The 19,613-nt window shown below is 33.5% G+C and overlaps 1 protein-coding gene across 1 annotated transcript; it reads right to left on the minus strand.

The window, feature by feature from the left end:
• Positions 1–13,437: 13,437 nt before the first annotated feature.
• LOC140794639 (poly(A)-specific ribonuclease PARN-like) lies at positions 13,438–18,988 on the minus strand. Its single transcript, XM_073146747.1, has 8 exons — positions 18,643–18,988; positions 16,450–16,580; positions 16,187–16,369; positions 15,996–16,108; positions 15,246–15,362; positions 15,037–15,151; positions 14,732–14,947; positions 13,438–14,526 (listed from the first exon to the last, which is right to left on the minus strand). The coding sequence occupies exons 1-8, from the start codon at positions 18,951–18,953 to the stop codon at positions 13,904–13,906; spliced, it is 1,809 nt and encodes a 602-aa protein (XP_073002848.1). The 5' UTR covers positions 18,954–18,988; the 3' UTR covers positions 13,438–13,903.
• Between the last annotated feature and the right edge of the window lie 625 nt (positions 18,989–19,613).

The raw sequence follows: 19,613 nt of genomic DNA on the forward strand, positions 1-19,613 counted from the left end.
AAGTTATATAATCAGGGTGGAGGCCAAAACATGCATATACATAATTATATAATATATCCTAATTTGAGAAAGACGTCTATGAGATAAGACTAATCATTTTAGATCAGAAGACCCAACACATGTATCTCCCATCTATCAACCGTCACTAATCGCTAATAAGGTCTACAAGGTCTCACATAAGGGTTTGCAATCTAAAAATGTTTAGGTAAAATACGATGATTTATTCGGTTTTATAATTTCTACTTATCTTTATAACTAGTTATAAATAAAGATATAAATATAGATAAAAACCTAATTATAATTAAGTTGTGGTTCTCACTCTATCTTGATTAATTGGGGACTATGAAGTCTTTACTTAATTATATAAATAATTAATTAGTTAATTAATTAATTAATAAGACTAGTATCTTATTCTATACACAATAGTATATAATAAATTATTAAAATTACTTAAAATGTATATATTATGAATACTAGTATATATCTATATGTCTCATGATTATAATTAAGGAAACTACTTATTAATCTAACAATATATATATAACACCAATATTTATATGCAACAATTTACAACATAAGAAATCATTAATTTTACTAGTTTATTAAGAATAATCGTGTTAACGAATATACGTATATATTAATTAAAATCATTACTGTCTAAATAATCTAGTTATAGTAACTAAAAAAAACCATAGATTAAAAGGAAATAAATAAATATACAAAAATAATAAAAACTCCGTTGACATAGTTGCCTGAGAGAAGAAGAGAAGGAGAGAAAGAAGAAGAAGAAGAAGAAGAAGAAGAAGAAGGAAGAAGAAGATAAGGGGGAGGGGAGGAGGAGCTGGGCCGACAAGGAAGGACTTGTTCGCTGCTGGCCAGCCAGCGGCCGGCCTCTCGCCGGCGACTCAGTTCTGGTGAACCCAAGCCAAAGAGGAAGAAAGTGAGAGAGAAAAGAAGAGAGAAGAAGAGAAAGAAGGAGAGAGAAAGCTCACTAGCGTCGGTGGAAGCGGCGGCGGCGACGACAGTAGGCCAACGTCAGCACGAGAGAGAGAGAGAGTGAGAGAGAGAGAGTGAGTGAGAGAGAGAGTGAGAGAGAGTGAGAGAGAGAAAGAGAAGAAAAAAGAGAGGCGGTGGGGACGTCGACGCTATGGCTGTGACGATGACGGACCCACTAGATCCAGATGGCATGGCCTGGTTTGCCGGGTCTGGCAAGGAGTGCGTTGCACCCCGAGCACGCACCATAGCAACATGGCACTAGGTCGGCCACAACGTGGCCAGCCACGTCGTGGTCGTGCCATGCAAATAATAATTTTTCTTAGGATGGGTTGTTACATTTTCCTTCCCCCTTTTTAAAAATTTTGACCTCGAAATTTTTAGGATAAGTTGTTACAAAGAGAGTGTCATTGAGTTTTGTTAAAGTGTATATTTTATTAATTTTTAGTACTATTTTATTTCAGCGTAGTAATTATTCTTGCCCCTGAAAGCTTATCCGCTATATTGAAAATTTCAATATATTTGTAAATATAATTGGGGATTGGTTGTCCATGAGTTCACCTTCCTTACTCTCCAATTTCAATATATTTATGAAGGTCAACTCCATGATGGCTAACGGGAGTGTAGCAAATAAAGTGTTCATGAGTGGATGTATCGTTGTATTGACGGTAGTCATGATTATGTTGATGATTATAAACCATTTTACTTTGTATTTTTTCTAACTATCTTTACTTTCCTCATCACAGGTTTGGTTCCTAGAGCGTTGGCAAATTTTGGAACCCAATTTCTCTTACACGACTCCTAGAATATTTCGATGGGCTGGTGTTATCAAGTTCTAGAAAGGCACTCTCGCAACTCTTATACCTCAATTGAGTTATGAGAAGGTAGGTCTATTAGAAAGTTATTTATTACAGAGTTATTTAATTATGTCTATGACATGCTTATGTAAAACTTTATGTTTTGCATATCCTTCCTCCCATTTAGCTTACTGAAAATAAAAAAATGGTTAAAAGATTGGATCATGGCTCAGGTGAAATTCTACTGAGAATAAAATTTGTACGTGTTGAGAAAAGAAAAAGAGTCAGTCAAGTACAGATTAAGTTGTACACTTAATTATTTTTATTAGATTATCAATAAGTTTATATATATGCCAAATTTATTTTCTTTAGGATGAATCAAAGTTAGCACTCCTTAGTGAGCAAGAATTATCCATGTATGCGAGCCGAATGGAACAAGAATCATCCATCCGCAATTTATGTGTAGTTGTGGATGATTTGAATAGACGGATGAGCCAAATATAATAAGAAATTGAATTGAAAGCCAAAAACATCCAATTCAAGAGACGATTTCAGAAGATAGAAAATAAGAAGGCAACTGGGACTGCTGAGTGGTCTGGTTTAAGTAGTGGGACATTTGTGGTGGACCTAAACGAGATGTTCAGATTTCGAAGAAGTCCTTACATGCTTCGCAATTAGATCCAACATTGTTGAGCTGCCTAATGATCATTTTATGTTGGTAGAAGATGAAGAAGAGGAAGAGTATGATAGTGAATAACATAAGGAAGATGAAGGGAAGGAAGACAAAAAGAAGGAAGAGAAGAAAGGGGAAGAGGAGAAAGAAAAAGAAGAGAAGGAAGTTGAAGGAAAAGAGGAGAAAGATACGGAAGATAATAGAGGGGAAGATGACCTAGAATTTGGTGGCACAGTGAGGATAGTCGATAACATATACAAACATGATCAATTACTTATTGCCAAACTAATTAATTCGATAGAAAACATTCTCTCTAACAAATAGGAAATTCCTTTGGCAGATGCCAAGAAAATAAAAATCTATTCGAAAAGAAAAAAGAAAAGTATCACATTTGATTATCCTGAAACACAATTGCTGGTAGAAGATGATAAATGTTTGATTAAATGGATGTTCCTGATACAGGGGTCCCTATTTGGAAAGATGATCACGCGATAGTGGAGAAGTGCCAACTTCTGTCTCTATTAAGTAATTATGAACTAATTGATAATGAAGTGATTAATTGTTTTAGCAGAATTTGTTTCTATCGGCAATTATAGGAATATAGTTTGTACAACTATTGCATATTTTCATCGACATTTCTTGATCAAGGTGTTCAAATGCAAAATGATTCCATGGTTGTTGGATTGACTAAAAATTATCTTTTAGAACTTAATAATGCAAAGTTCTGGTTTATCTTCTGTAGGGCTGATTGTGCGATATTTATAATGTTATATATTGACTATATTTAGAGAGGGCAAGCATTTGATTTTCAACAGGAAGACATGTGTAGACTTAAGGCTTTAACGTGTGTTTCAATTATTAGGGATGAGATCTCTAGGGTGCTACAAGTACTAAAAGATTTAATTAAGCAAGAATCTCTCTCAATGATTCTTATTTGACCCTATCTAAATTGTAATAGTGAAGTTTGTAAATTTTATAGTGAATATTTGCGGCAGTTATTATTATAATTTTGAAAATTGTTAATATAGTTTCGAAAATTGTTAATATGTCACTAATAAAAGTTGGTTATTATACTTGCGAATGTTGTTATATAACTATGAAAGTTGTTATTATATTCGCGAAATATGTTATTATAACTAGCGTTTTAAGGCAAGTTGTTATTATATTTATGAACACTGGTATATAACTACGAAATTTGTTTATATATTTGCGAAAGTTGTTAATATAGTTTCAAAAATTGTTAATATAGTTTTGAGAGTTGTTAATATGTCATTAATGAAAGTTATTATTATATTTATGAATGTTGTTATATAACTATGAAATTTGTTATTATATTTGTGAAATATGTTATTATAAGGTAAGTTGTTATTATATTTGCGAACATTGTTATATTCTACAAAATTTGTTTATATATTTGTGAAAGTTATTATTATATTTACGACAGTTGTTAATATAGTTTCAAAAATTATTAATATAGTTCAGAAAGTTGTTAATATGTCATTAATAAAAGTTGTTATTATATTTACGATCGTTGTTATATAACTACGAAAGTTGTTATTATATTTGTAAAATATGTTATTATAACTAGGTGTTTTAAGGTAAGTTGTTATTATATTTGTGACATTGTTATATAACTACAAAATTTGTTTATATATTTGTGACAGTTGTTATATAACTATGAAATTTGTTTATATATTTATGAAAGCTGTTATTATATTTGTAACAGTTGTTAATATAGTTTCAAAAATTATTAATATAGTTCAGAAAATTGTAATATGTCATTAATAAAAATTGTTATTATATTTGTGAACAACAAGATACTCTATATTTATATTTTTAATGAACAATATAAGTATATAATTTACAAAGCTACTACATAGAGAAGAGGAATCACATTAAACATGTGGTCCATTTACGGGACCTAGAATATTAAGCCAAGGTAGTACATTATGTTTGGTTCGAACAGGAGTAATATCCAAAGAATGGTCATCGGATAGAGGGGCCACACCTTCCATAACTGAAATTATCAAAATAGGAAACAATTCAATAGTTATCTCTTCTAAAATCGAGCCATGCCATGTTGGAGATTTCCACCCTCTATGTAGTTGCTGCACCTTTGATTGGGGTAACTCAATCCCATGCAGAAGCTCCGGCATGAATTCCTGCAATTATTAGGTTAGAAAATATGGTTGGTGAAGGTGGTGGGATTTAGCCCCATGCAACCTGAGGGGAAGTAGAAATACCTTGCTCTACTTCAATGTTCTTCTGCACAATTGACAAGGCATTATCTCTGGCAGGATTAGAATATTTGTAATTTTCATAGGTCTCCTTTCTCCAAACAGACTAATTAGTAGCAACATCATCCGACCAAAGAAGTTTGGGCTTCATAAAGCACTTATCCCATCCTTCAATAGAAAATGTAAACCTACCAAAGGACGCTAATACCTTCTTAGTAATATCTTCGACAGATGAATAAGATATAATTGCACTGATGTATGATGAATTTCTACTCCATAATGTAGTAGAGTTGAAGACTTCCACATAGCTAAAAGGGTTAACTATTTCCCTAATTGATCTCTCATTGCAAAAAAAAAAGGAACATTTGTAAGAAGGATGTAGTATTGCAGTTCATATTTCACCACATTATCACTCTCAAGATACCAAGGCTTTAGGATGTAGGAGCCTTCAATTGCCAAATGCCAGCCCTTTATGGTAGCATCCCACATCTGTGCCCTTAAAGGAAATTCAACGAGATATACACGATCTTCGAGAAGAGTTGCATTCCAATTCCAACTAATGTTGGCAATATCCATCCAATGGTTAAGAGAGGATAAAAGGTTGTTCCTAGTAATTGCGAGAGAGGTGAGCACTATTGCTGATCGAAGAAGTCTGCAATACTACTCTTTCGCTTTAGGATTATACGACAGATAAACAAAAGAAGTGGATGGCCTATTAAAACCTGGTTCTCTCCAATTTTTTTTCCATAGTAGGTGTTGATTTGAGACAAGAAACAATATGCTACAACAGGCTAAAAAAGATTAGCTAGAAACAAGAAGAAAACGTGGGGATCTCTTGGGAGTGGAGGAGACGCCTGAATGAGGCCGATTAATAGTCTCGCAATCATGTAATGATGAATGATTATATTTAAAACTGCCATGTGATGATAAAGAATTATCGTGAAGATGCTACTTCACACATATATTTAGGGATACTCATTGATGATCTTCGTGCATATCAAAAGTCTAAGTATGAAATAGATATGATGATTTTCGTAGAGATACTATGAGGAGACGTGGGGATTTCTTGGAAGTGGAGGAGACCCTCCTGAAGAGACGCCTCAATTCACGTACTACTTTTATTATTATTCTATTTAGTTTTGTAATTAAATCATGTACTACTTTCGTTATTATAATATTATAGTAAATATTTATTAATATTTAAACAAACATCAGTATAAACACCTTAATTCACGAACTTCATATATAAGTTGGTTGGCTGATGATATTAATTTCACTATCAAATTAGACATTGGTTGGAACCTTTTATAAATAACTGATTATATTCACAAACAACTACAATAAAAAGAGAAAAGAAAGAAGAAGAGCTGGTGATATTGTAAGTATTTTGTCCCTAAGGCTTACTCGCACATCTACAAAATTAGTCATTTTTTACGGTTGAACAAAATTTTGGAGATATTGCAAATCAGCCTGACGAAGAGGATACTCCTCATTTCAATGTAGAAAGAGTAGAAATGTACTGTACTCTTCGTGCAACATATTTGCAAGTATTTTTTTTTTCATGTGCAAAATATCCAATAAAGATCACTCAACTAAGTCATGTTAGTCGATAAACATGTGTGAAGTAGCATATACCATGTTCTATGTGGTTCTTAGCTGGGTGATCTTCGTTGGACATTTTGCACATCTTCAAATCCCAGCCAAGAAACACATATTCTTTGTGGTTCTTGGCTCCTCCTCTGATGACTACTATTATCTTAACATTTTTTCTTTTTGTCGTGCTTAATAATGTGTCTTTCTACTTAACCTACATACCAAACTGATAAAATTCGTTGTTATGCCAAAGAAATTCGTACTTAAATTACAAACTTCCTTAATATGTTTGAAGCATCTCAAACACTAGTAAACAATTAATGCTTAAACACAACGTGTCTATGACAAACATGTGTAAATCTAAACACATCAATATAAAATAAATTTAAGAACCTAAACACATCATCCTTAAACACTAATTATTGTACCTTTAGAATTAAACATAAATAGAGTATTTAAGAACTGTCTTTTTAATAAGTTGGTTGGTGAATGAAATTCGTTCTTATTGCCTCAACAACTATAGAAGAAAGATAATAATTGTAATAACCTCTTATATTGAATCGTCATTTAAAATTAAACACACTATATATAACAAGAATCATCATTTAAGAACGAAACCTATTAATAAGGTGGTTGGCAAGTGAAAAGTAAATAAGTTGGTTGGCAGATGAAAGTAAATAAGGTAGTTGGCATGTGATATTAATTCACTAACAAATTTATTTAATAGATAGAGTTTAAGGTTTATGGTGGTTACATCAAAAGAGGAAGACGAACGGACGAACAAAAAGGAGAGAGATGAAGATGAAGAATTTGTCGACGAATTTCATCCAGAAGAGAGAGAAGCTATACCATGAAGTAGTTCACGTTAACAAGATTAGTCAATCATATTTGTAAGTATTGTGTTCATTTTAAATATTTTTCAGCTCTTCTCATGGCTAATAATTTGTAAAATATTCTTTACATCCTGCTAAGAAACACATATAACATGCAGCCTATTATAATTTTGATAGACAGTTTATAGTTTGCGAAGATCCTTGTGATTAGCTTGGCTCTTCCTCTGATGACTACTATTATCTTAATATTTTTTATTAATGTTGTGCTTAATGATAAGTGTCTTTCTGCTTAAACTACAAACAAAACTAGTGAAATTTTGTACTTCTCCTAACGACATTCGTTCTTAAACTATGAATGATATGTTTGAAGATTTTACTTCTCCTAATGACATTCGTTCCTAACCTACATTCAGAACTGGTGAAATTCGTTGTTATGCTAAAGGAATTCGTACTTAAATTACGAGCTTTCTTGATATATTTGAAGTATCTCAAACATTAGTAAAACTATTGATCATTGTTATATTTGAAGCAAAATTTGTACTTAATAATAAATTGTCTTTCTGCTTAACCTATGTACAAAACTAGTGAAATTCGTTATTATGCCAAATGAATTCATACTTAAATTACAAGCTTAGTTGATATGTTTGAAGCATCTCGAACACTAGTAAAATAATTGATCCTTGATATGTTTGAAGCAAAATTTGTACTTAATGATAAACTGTCTTTTTGCTTAACTTACATACAAAACTGGTGAAATTCGTTATTATGCCAAAAGAATTTGTACTTAATTTATGAACTTCCTTGATATGTTTGAAGCATCTCAAACACTAATAAAACAATTGATCCTTGATATGTTTGAAGCAAAATTTGTACTTAATGATAAACTGTCTTTCAACTTAACCTATATACAAAACTGTGAAATTTGTTGTTATGCCAAAGGAATTCATACTTAAATTATGAACTTCGTTGATATATTTGAAGCATCTCAAACACTAGTAAACAATTGATGCTTAAACACATCATGTCTATGGCAAACATGTGTGAACTTAAACACATCATGTATAAAACAAATTTATTCGTAAATACATTATATACAAAACACATTGATTCCTCAACACATTATAGACACACAAAAATAAACACACGAACAGTTAGTAGTTTGATGCGTTGTAGCAGATGATTGTAAGCTTCCACTACAAATTGCTTGGGAATTCGTGCAAGACCTAGATTTGTGTCTTAGTTTTTTACAATTCGAGCACTTCTTCCTCTGTACTCCTTAGTTTTCACCCTGCGATGGTTTCCTTTTCTTCCGCTTCTAACCAGGTTGAAGTCTCACTAAGAATTGAGTCTGAATATATGGCTAAATATATTTCTTTTGTGAAATACCTCTCGTAGAACTCATAAGGATCAAAATGCCTAAAGCTTAAAGCAGTAATACCGTGTGTGCATGGAATTCCAAGGATATCCCACGCATGGCAACTACAAGTTCTTTTTTCCAATGTTCACAACATAACGTCCATCAAAGGTGTTGATCTGGAATTCGGAAATAGAGAACGAAATGACATCGAAAATCAAGCATTTTCAGGAGAAATGTCTAGAGCATCTTCAATTTTTTTAACCATATGAGTACTACATTTTTCGGCAAGTGCTATTCGATTAAAATATAATTTAGCTATCTTTTGTCTTCTCGTCTCCATCAAATGTTGTATAGGCATAGCCTTCGATTAACAAATAATATTGTTTAGGCTTTCAGACATGTTGGTTGTTAGTGTAGAGTATCTTCTACTCAGAAAATAATAATTAGCTCACGTATTTGTAGGAATTTTACTTATGTAAGCATATTGTTGAGGAAACTCTTGTTTCATCTGCTCCATGAGGTAATTGAACTCTGTCTTTCTATAAACTTATGCTGCTGCCCAAAACTTATTGTATTGAGGAGAACCCTTTGGAGCATTTGGAAGGTTTTAGGAGATGTGCACCATACAATATCCATGATAAGCTTCAGAAATGCATCATCCATTGCACGAATCAACCCCTTTTGCCTATCTGATAATATTATCAAATACTCAAATGGTTCAATTGATACTCGAAAATAATATAAAAACCAAGTCCATGATTTAGTGTTTTCAGTTTCGACAACACAAAATGCCATTGGAAGAATTTAATTATTGGCATCCAAACTTGTCGCAACAAGTAAGCAACCTCTATACTTGCCAATTAAGAAAGTAGCGTCAATGTCGAGCAATGGCCGTAGGTGTGACTTGAATGAACGCAAGTATGCACCAAAAGCCCAAAATACACGTTTAAAATGTCTACAGTCAGCCTATTGAAGTTTAGTTACTATATCAGGATCTCTTTTTTTAAGTTCATGGAGGTAGCCTTGCAACCACTTGTAGGATTCCTCATAGCTGCCATGGATCTTTTCTATTGGCTTTCGTTTAGCACGATATGCCTTATAGTAACCTACTGAAATACCAAAATTTTTTTCTGCATTTCAACTTGAATTATCTTCAATGTGTATGCTTTAGTAATCTTCAGCACCTACTCATGCATTTCATCTCGTATGAATAAACCTATACATTGGTTATGATCCCTCCCAGATATACCTTTGTTGCATGCGTGTTGTCCAATAAGATAATTTATCCTGAATGTATCAACACCTACTATTTTTATAGCCTTTATCTTCCATGGACATTCCTCTAAACTACATCGCACAATAATCTTCTGAGGATTAGTTTTAACAAGCTTTAATTCAAATCTACGCTTGATAGCAAATGATTTCAGTGCTTTTGCAAATTCTAATGAGTTTCGGAATATCTATCCTATAAATAGATTATCTGATGTGATATATTGTGCCACTTCAGCTTCAAAGGTTTCTAAATGTTATAAAATTCTACATAATCAATAGTACTTGAAATATGTTCATTATCACCATAAGGTTAGAAGCACAAGTTTGTCAACACATCACCCTCATCTATTAGAGATGGATCAATAGAATCAAAGATAGGGAATTCTTCTTGATGATTGCGATTTGTTTCCTCATTTAAAGACGAATCGATACAATCAATGATAGAAAATTCTTCACCAAGATTCTCATTGTCGTCATGGGAATTAATAACATTTGCTGGGTCAATGTTACTAGAATCACATACAGGAGAATCAACCTCAATGTCGGGTACATATTGTCCATTTAAGTCGAAGGGCTGATTAGCAGGATGATTGAGAAGAGACGATCCTCCTGCCCCTGAAGTATCCAAGTTAATATTGCTAGAATTTAAAACATTTGAAATAATAGGCGGCTAGTCATTCATAGAATTTTTCATCTGGATTGTCCTAAAATAACATTAATAACATGACGATGTCAAATATTAAGAAAATTCGTAGCTAAATTCGTAGTTTAATTATGAAATTTGTAACTAAATTCGTAGTTCAATTACAAATTTAGCTACTATATTTTTTAGTTCAATTCTGAAATTCGAAGATAATTGATTGTTCAATTATGAAATTTGTACCTAAATTCATAGTTCAATTGCAAAATTCATAGCTAAATTTATAGTTCAATTACGAAATTTGTAGATAATTAATAGTTCAATTATGAAATTCGTAGTTAAATTACGAATATCGTCATTAAAGTATGGCATATGCTAATCAATAACGACTTTTACGTTTAGTGTCGTCATTAAAGTAAGCAAAAAGTAATTTTCTTACATATGTTCAATGTAATCAAGAACATAAAATGTTAACTCACCCGGATAAATCTTTCTCTTTCCTCGTTCCAAAAATTTGTATAGCTCAACAGAATAACGGTAACAGATCATACATCTCTATAACATCACTATCTTTAAAGATATCGACAAATATATCATGGTTGTCCGAAGGGAATAGGAACTTCAAAGAGACTTTAAACTCACTTGAAGGGATTCACATTACTTTAGAGAACTTCGACTTTAAATCTAACAAACTGTATTGTCTGCTTATACTTCTGTGAAAGATACAACCGCCCTCATAGTGCAAAAATCTCTTCTTATTGTCCAAAATAATAGCACCAATATAGTGAAACAAAACCCTCACATTACGGTCAGATAGATGTTCCATTTTTATGAATATAATGAATGAACAAGTGCGAGACAAGATAATGAAGATAAGTTCCTAAATGTACAAATTGGAAGAAGAGGAAGAAGCAGTTCAATCCGTTCCTACTATGCCCAGTTAATCACCTTCACGAAAAAAATATTACTTTTTCTGTCTGCGGCATTTAGTGAGAGAGTTGAGTACAAAAAGAGCAAAGTTGGAAAAAAAAAAGGAAAAAGTATTAAGTGCAAGGTGTTAAATTCATAATTATAATATTTGTTATGCTCAAATTATTAAATATTAATATTTTATTTTAACTAATTAATGTATTTTAGTTATCTGTAGACCTTTGATCAATTGAATCTCATTTAATCACCTAAAATAGTCAAATTTGGGTTCAAACCAGAATTAGGCTTAGTCACTACTAACCAACTGAATCTACCTCTTATCTTTCAAGTCATGCTTAAGCCAAACCATGATCCACTAATCACTTTCTCCCTTATTTAAATCGGAATGAGTCAAAATTCCTTCTTTTTTTTATCAAGCAATAGATTTTCAGCAATCTTTCTCTATCAAGTTGCAGAATTTTAGCAAGGAATATTTACTTGATGTAATAGATTTTCAGCTCTAATTCAGACAAAATTTCAGCAATAATTGTAGCAATAAATAAATTTCAAATTCCTATTTGAGCAGCAATTCCAGCTAAGTAAATTACCCACCTAATATGGCAGATTTCTAACATATTTTATGCATTCACTAGATTTCATGCACATATTTAGCAGATTTCAAACACAATCACAACAGATTTCCAGCCGATTTGAAGCAGATTTACATGCTCCAAGAAGTCTATAAATGGATGGGTTGAGAGCTAGAGAAAAATATATTTTCTTGTATATTTTCTGTTAAAATTTTCTTTTAAAGAGTTGTAGTTTAAAATTCAGCATTCAAATTTGTAATTGTTTCAATTCAATTGGCAACAATAGAGTACATTGGAAGAAATTTCAATCTTTGTAAGTCAGCAAAGTTCATATTCTGATTTTCTTTTAGCATAATCTCTTGTTTTTGGATTTGCATTTTGTTTTTGAAAGAAGTATTCTGCAACTCTCTAGTGCTAAATCTCATGTTTATTTTTATTCAAGTTGTGTTATTAACTATTAAAATGAATTTCTAATTTTCTTAAGATTGAGGATGAAGCTTGTGAGAACATATTTCTTTTATTCTAAATCTCTTATGTGTTCTTAATTGCTAAATAGGTTCTTCTTTCTTCTACTTTAAATTTGTTATTTAGAATTTAGATATTAGTTATTTTTCTTAAAAATGATACATCTAATGATTTAAAATTCTTACTCCATATTTTCTAAAAATTAAAGAAGAACGTAATTTTTATAAAATTAAATTGTTCATTCAAAGATAATCTTCCGATCCATTGGTGATTGATTTCTTAGTGAATCGTAGAAAAAGAAGATATTTATGTTATCTAATAGAAATGTGCTATCTACAAGTGGATTCTAAGACCTTATTTCTCACACTTAATTAAAAGAAATTTTGCAAGAAGGTTTTTTTTCTCCATAAATCTCCTAAACCTATTTCCAACTAGGTTAAAATTATTTTTAAGATTTTCAAACACTTCAAGTTTTCAAACAAGTCCTCGTGGAATCGATACCTTACTTGCCGATCTATTTCATAGATTCGTGCACTTGCGAGTGTTAATTAATTTGTCACAACACAAGAGAAACCAAAATGATCCTGGCCTCCCAAATTAAAAACCAAGTGAATTTAGCTTGCAGGTAAATTGATTTTTTGACACTTTTGGTCTATAACGTGGGGACAAAGGTTTTAAATAATTGAGTCAATGTATCACGATAAATAAATAAGAGGATGTATATTAAAACGCTCAATATTCTAGTTTTCTAAAAGGTCTAGATATATTTATCCCAATGACCATGGATAAAATTATAAAATCTGACAAACTGATTTGCCACTCTTGAGATATTTAGTATGGGGACCTCAAGAATAGGGTAAAATTTCCAATGCCAAATCAAGAATCATCTGAAGGAAAAGGTGTTCAAGCCCTTGCTATTAGTGCATCTATGATTTTATTCCCCCCTCTGTAAACTTCTTTTATATATTCAAAGGACATTCCTGCTAGTTCTGTAACATAAGTAATACAAACACAACAATCTAAGCATCCTGAATTTTGCAAGGATTCTAAGGAAGAAGGAAACAGTGCAATTTGAGAATTTTCCCAATCCAAGACTCTTCAATAGAGCTGTGCATCATCCATACTTTCCTCAAGAATATAAACAATTTCTTACACTAATTACAACAGATAACACACCACTTCAGCACAGTAATCACTATTTGTCATCTGGCCTAGAACTTGTAACAAGTGGAATTGCAAGGGAGACTACAATGCATCAGTTACAATGATTAGCTATTACCTTGCAGTACATTAATAGATTCACCTTCTTGGTGGCATGTCTTAGGCGACTTCATTTTGCTGTGCAACCTTATCTTGGAAAATTGTAATGTACCTTATTATCGTTACTTTAATTACAACTATTGCCTCCTTAAGGCTTATGATTGAAATGAGCCTCCCTTGCTTCAATCCTGCAATAACTGACCATTCAGTGCTGAGAATCAATAAGGCTAGGATGATGAGATTACCTGGATCACAAAGAATGAGATCCAATAATAACTATTGTTCTACAAATCATTCAGATCTAACATCACTTCGTTAGTCCAGTATACATCAGAAGGTGTGAAAGGAACTGTAGTTGATTCGGTTAGAACATTCTCTAAAGAATAAGCCAAGTCTGCATCCCAAAGACCTAACCTGCAAACCTTCTTATAGGCATCAAAGCCTGCTGCTTTCACCCCTTCTGAAGTCAAACTTGCCAGAGCAGAACTTCCTGATCCAAATTCTCTTAGTAGTTCCTCTGCAACGCCTGACCTCCAGAAGACCAAAACTGCACAGGAACTGTCCAACAATTGCAGCTCAAAGTCCTCCGAGAAAATTGAGTGGGAGCTTTCAAGCCTGCGTTTTAGCTTGGTGGCGGAAGTCCCACCAAAGCCCCACAAGAAAACCAAGTTGCAAGTGCTCACTTTCCTAGGGCTATCAATTAGTGTACCAATATCCTCATCCTCTCGTTCTTGGAGACCAGTGCAAGTTGGATAGAAGATGTTAGCATATTCTTCAATTCCCACGTTCTGCTGACCTGACATAGGTTGACAATCAGGACTAACTTTTAGCAGGCAATTGAGTTTAGCAAATAACTGTGTAATTCTCAGAACATTTCGTCCATGGTTCTCGTTGCAGTTACTCTCAGCTGAAAAAGGAAATACCAGCAATTAGGAAGATATACAATGAATAATATTATGTCTTATAATCGGCACGAGGAAACTTCAATCACCAAGTACTTATGGGCTACCCAGAAGCATTTGCTAAGTAATTCCATTAAGTTGTAAATATGATAGATCTCTAACCAAACCTTTTTGTGGAACAGAATAAGAAGTGGCTAAAGGAAAAAATACCCTGGAGAGGAGTTTCCAATTCTACTGGAACAAAGAACTGCCTTTTTAAGTAACTGAGAGCAGCTGGAATGTTCTTTGCTTTTCTCAAAGGGCTAATTTCCTTCAACAGATGACTGACATCAAGTACATTACCGAAGACCAGCCTCAATGAGCACATAAACTCATGAAGTGTAGGTGGCAGAGGTGCAAGAAACTTTGAGTGTATATATGTAAAATCTGCAAGGACACTCTTATCAGTATGAGGATACAACTATAAAATAAAGCATCCTTCATGATTAGAGTAATAGAATGAAATGGAAAGCTACCATGTAAGCAATTGTAGGAAATGACTGGTTTACGGGAAGCTGAAATAAGATCGATTACTTCTCGAAAACCACGAACCTTCAAGTTTTGTTCATCTTCAGCATTTTGGATCTCACTCTGAAATTTGAAGAGGATAAACAGAGGCTTGTCAAAAGAGACTTGCTGAAAGTTTAAGGCTGTGCACAATAGAAGAATCTATAGAAGTGCAAACCATGAGCAGATTCTTGTCCTCATCTGAACATGCAATAACTACTCGTACTGCCTTGGACCCATCAGCTTTGTCTGGAATGACTAGAGGTACCAGGTCATCAGAAATAAGAGTTACTGCCTGCATGAAGACATGAAAATCTTGAAACAGCTACCAAAGATGGCACCAGAAGAACAATACCTACTACCAAAAACAAAACATTGTTGCAGAGGTAAAGTTCAAACTCCACGTTAGAAGATAGCAAAGACACCAGAATATTGCCGAATCCATTTATCATTGGTGCTGATTTTCCACATTAAGATAGAAAAGATTGAATCTATGTTAGTGTCAGAAGCATGAGCCTCCATTTAAAAGAACTTCAAAATTTGAAATCTGTCTATCAGCCGATACGAGGCTAATATGACCGATTTAAGGTGGATAGGGACAATATTGGAAAGAAAACAAGGAGAGGACCCTAGTTCCGGCCCCTATTACAAATTGACACTGGCCGATACTAATACTTATCGGTTGATACTTAAGAAGATGCTTTATGTCAATGAAAGAACCAATTTATCACTACAAGTGTTGGCAATCTATATTGAAGAACTGCTAGATAAAGAACATCTAGCAGATTAGTCTCAAAATCAGGTCAAGATTCTTGCTGTAAAGAACAGAAAGAAAGGTAAAGGATAGCATCAATTCATGCAAAAATAAAAAATAAAAAAGAAATAACCAGAATTTTTGTCTGATGTAGTAAAGACTATTGGTGCATACCTCTAATACCAGTTGCACTTGACGGTCACTGCAAACGTCAACAGTTAAGCATGGCCTCGAACCAAATGTTTCAGCACCTAAAATGAGCTTCCTAAGCGAATTAACTAGGGAACCTACATATCAAAACAAAATATCACCTCAAAAATATATTAAGTAAGATGATTGCGGGTATAGTTCTCCATGGAACCTACCATCAGCTGAGTTATTTGGTTCTTTACAGGCTTTCCTCCAGTGCTCAACTCTTGACTTAATTCTTCCCACAAAGATTGAATCAGCAACTGATGGACTTGCACATGATGATGATTGAAGTACTTGGGGAGTAGGGATTCTCTCTTTAGCAAGTGATTCTTGCACTCTAGATAGGTATGATATACCTGCCAAATATCAGAAGGAATTATACAATATCTCCCTTCACCAGAAGTCAACTGTTTTTTGGAACTTCAACAGTGCTCACCATCATAGATGCAGCGATTAAAATCAAACTGTTCTCTAGCCATAGATGTGAGAAATGACGTCTGACATGAAAAACTATAGGAAGGCATGCCAATATTTAGCTCATCCCTGGGGAACAAATGAAAGTTGTGCCTGCAAAATGCCATACAAAAATAACCAAAATCCATCAGAAAGCGGTAAATGAAGCAAAGAAGTAATAATTTAACAAAGTTTAAGAAAAGTAAAGCCAATGTCACCTGGAAAGGATTAATAAACTAGTACACATTTATGCCTTGGAATTACCATTAAATAATTAATGTTGAAAAAGTATAACAAACATTTATAGAACATACAAATACAACGAGGAAACCACTATTGAGTGCATTGTTCATGAGGCATCATAAAAACTAAAAAGCATACTCATCATGCAGATTCTTAAGTACATCGTTGAGGGCTAAGGCTATACATAAAACAGTAAGGCTTCAAATAGTAAATCATCAAGATAATATAGTTAAAGGTGTATGCCACAGAATAGAATGCAAAAGAGTTTTGGGCAAAGGACAATTCTTCAATGTTGACTACATAGGGAGCAAGAACACAATAATTGGATCTAGATGTGTGTGTGTGAACAAAGTGACTTGTAACATCTGTTTTTGCTGTGAAAAACTAATCCAAGTCCAAGTTAAAGATCAAATGCAAGCCTAATGATTTTAAAAACAAAAATGAATATAAAGACAAAGCCCAAGGGTTCAAAGACAAGTATTGCTTTGTGTGGAGGAGGACAAATCATCCCTCCAAGATCTGTTGCTTCAAGAAGCAAGGACCTATTAAGAAGGGTGACGCCAACCACAGACATAAGTAGTAGAAACAGAAGACCGTAACTTCGAGTCAGAACATGTTGTAAATTTAATGCTAATAACTAATCTAGATTGGTGGCTGGACTTTGGAGTTAATGTGCATGTGTGTAATGAGCATTCCCAGTTAATACTTTTCAAGATTCAAGTGTCACCAGCTTGATTGTAGGGCAGATGCATAGTATGTGCACTTGGGCACAGGCAAGTGAACTTGCGATCATTTCAGGGAAGCTGCTCATATTGGACGACATGCTATATAGACTAGGAAAAAGGGAGAATCTATTCATTGGCTCTTTGCTAGTTCAAAAAGGCTACAAGATAGTTCTACGGTCGAATAAACTTGTAATAATGGAAAGTAACCACTTTATTGGCAAATGACACCTATCTGATAGTCTTTTCAAAATATTTGTATAAAGTCAGAACAATGGAATTCCAGTTGTCAATGTCAATATTCTAAATCTTGTGAACAATGTGGATGAAATCATGAAACACACAATTTAGAATGCACAATCTCTCTGAAAGAGATTCATAAATCACTCTCCGAGAAAGTGATTCATAGGTAATATACCACCAATATACTAGCATAACATTCTGTCTATCAGCATCCTTCTCCCTCTCTCTCACATACATAGTCTATTTACCTTTATAATATATCGTTCTCTCCGACGACGATTTATAGATCGCTGTCAGGAAGAGCAATTCATTAATCATTTTTCCTGACAGTTTCTAGCATCTTGGTCTAGTGATAAACTGACTGAAAATCGTTGCTTAAGTCCGGGATTTGTTGAGGCAGCAAAAATTATAATAGTCTTAAAAATTGTTTGAACACTGTCATACTGCAAGAATTATTTTTCTCTATAGTGATACGTCAGTCAAAAATTCCCTATCTGATGGTCTCTTCAAAATATTTGCACAAAGTCTCAATAATGGAATTCCAGTTGTCAATGTCAATATCAATGTTCTAAATGTTGTGGATGAAATCATGAAACACACAGTTTGGAATGCACAATCAGGTCAAGTGAATATGAAGAAAGTAAAAAAGATGAAGCAATTAAATTTGATTCCAAAGACTAACTTGTATATAATATCCAAGTGTGAAGCTTGTGTATAGTTAAAACAAGCTAGGAAGCCTTTTAAGAGCGTAGGAAGAAACTCTATACTACTTGGATTTATTCAACGTGATGTTTGTCACACGCCCTAATACTGAAGGATAAAATTTTAGAAACTAAACCCACGTACTCAAGTCAGAAGTTTGCATTTTTTTTTTCCTTTTTTACCGAGAAACACAAATGGGCACCACATCCAAATATCACATATCAATCAAATCTGCAAACTTGCGCATAAAAATGAGAGGAACATACGGAAAGGCGACGACTTTGGAGCCCTCGAGGCGGAACGGGCAGATGGCGAACTGGAGAAGCTCGAAGGACTCAGCGGCGAGTTTGGATTTGAGGTAGGCGGTCTCGGGGGTATCAACGGGGAGAACTCGGCGCCATGGATGGCGTTGAGAGGAGGAAGCGCCAAAATCTCCTGTTTTCTGGGAGGACACGGCGACGAAGTCGCAGGAATCGAGGTGGGCTTTCATCTCCGGGAGCGAGGCGGAGAAGTTGGTTTTGGTGATTTGCTTCACGACACCCCCGACTACGCGGTGCTTCCCGCCGCTCGCAGCCATCAGCTTCAGAGATTGGAAAGGAGCAAGTAAAAGAATGTGCGTGTTTAGGTTTATTTGAATTCTTATACTCGGGTTAAAGAATCTAAAACCCAAAACCCCACCTGTTAAACCCTAATAAAAAATAAAATTAAAAACATTGAATGTGAAAAAAGTATTGAGTTTTTGACCAAACTAGTCCTATTTTAAAACTTATTTTCCTAAATAAATTATATCTTAAATTTAATATTAAAATGGGTCTTTAGCGTTGTAGTCCTGCATAAAATGCTAATAAATTCAGTATTTTACTCGGCTAAAAGTAAAACGTTGATCATGTCAATATTTTATATAAAGAAAATGCTAAAGATTTGAGAATTATCTTTGAAAAAATTAAAAACTAAATTTAGAAATAAAATTTGGAGGTACAGAGTTTAATTTGGGATTCTCTCCTTCGGTGGTGGTGGTGGTCTAGTTTATAAAATATCTCTACTTAAAGAAAAAATAGGAAATAGCTATGTCTATAAAATATATTTTTAGATGTAAATCAACTCAAATTTCTAAAAGAAATGTTTAAAGAAGTCTATGTTTTCAAGAGATAAAAGTTATTTACCTTTTCTATCTACTATTCGCTCTTCAGTTTAGTTTCAAGTGGTATTCTTGATTTTTAACACGTTAAGAAAAAAC

This window comes from Typha latifolia, chromosome 9 (genome assembly GCF_019914945.1).
Source record: "Typha latifolia isolate L0001 chromosome 9, TyphaL0001v2, whole genome shotgun sequence".
NCBI classification, from domain to species: domain Eukaryota; kingdom Viridiplantae; phylum Streptophyta; class Magnoliopsida; order Poales; family Typhaceae; genus Typha; species Typha latifolia.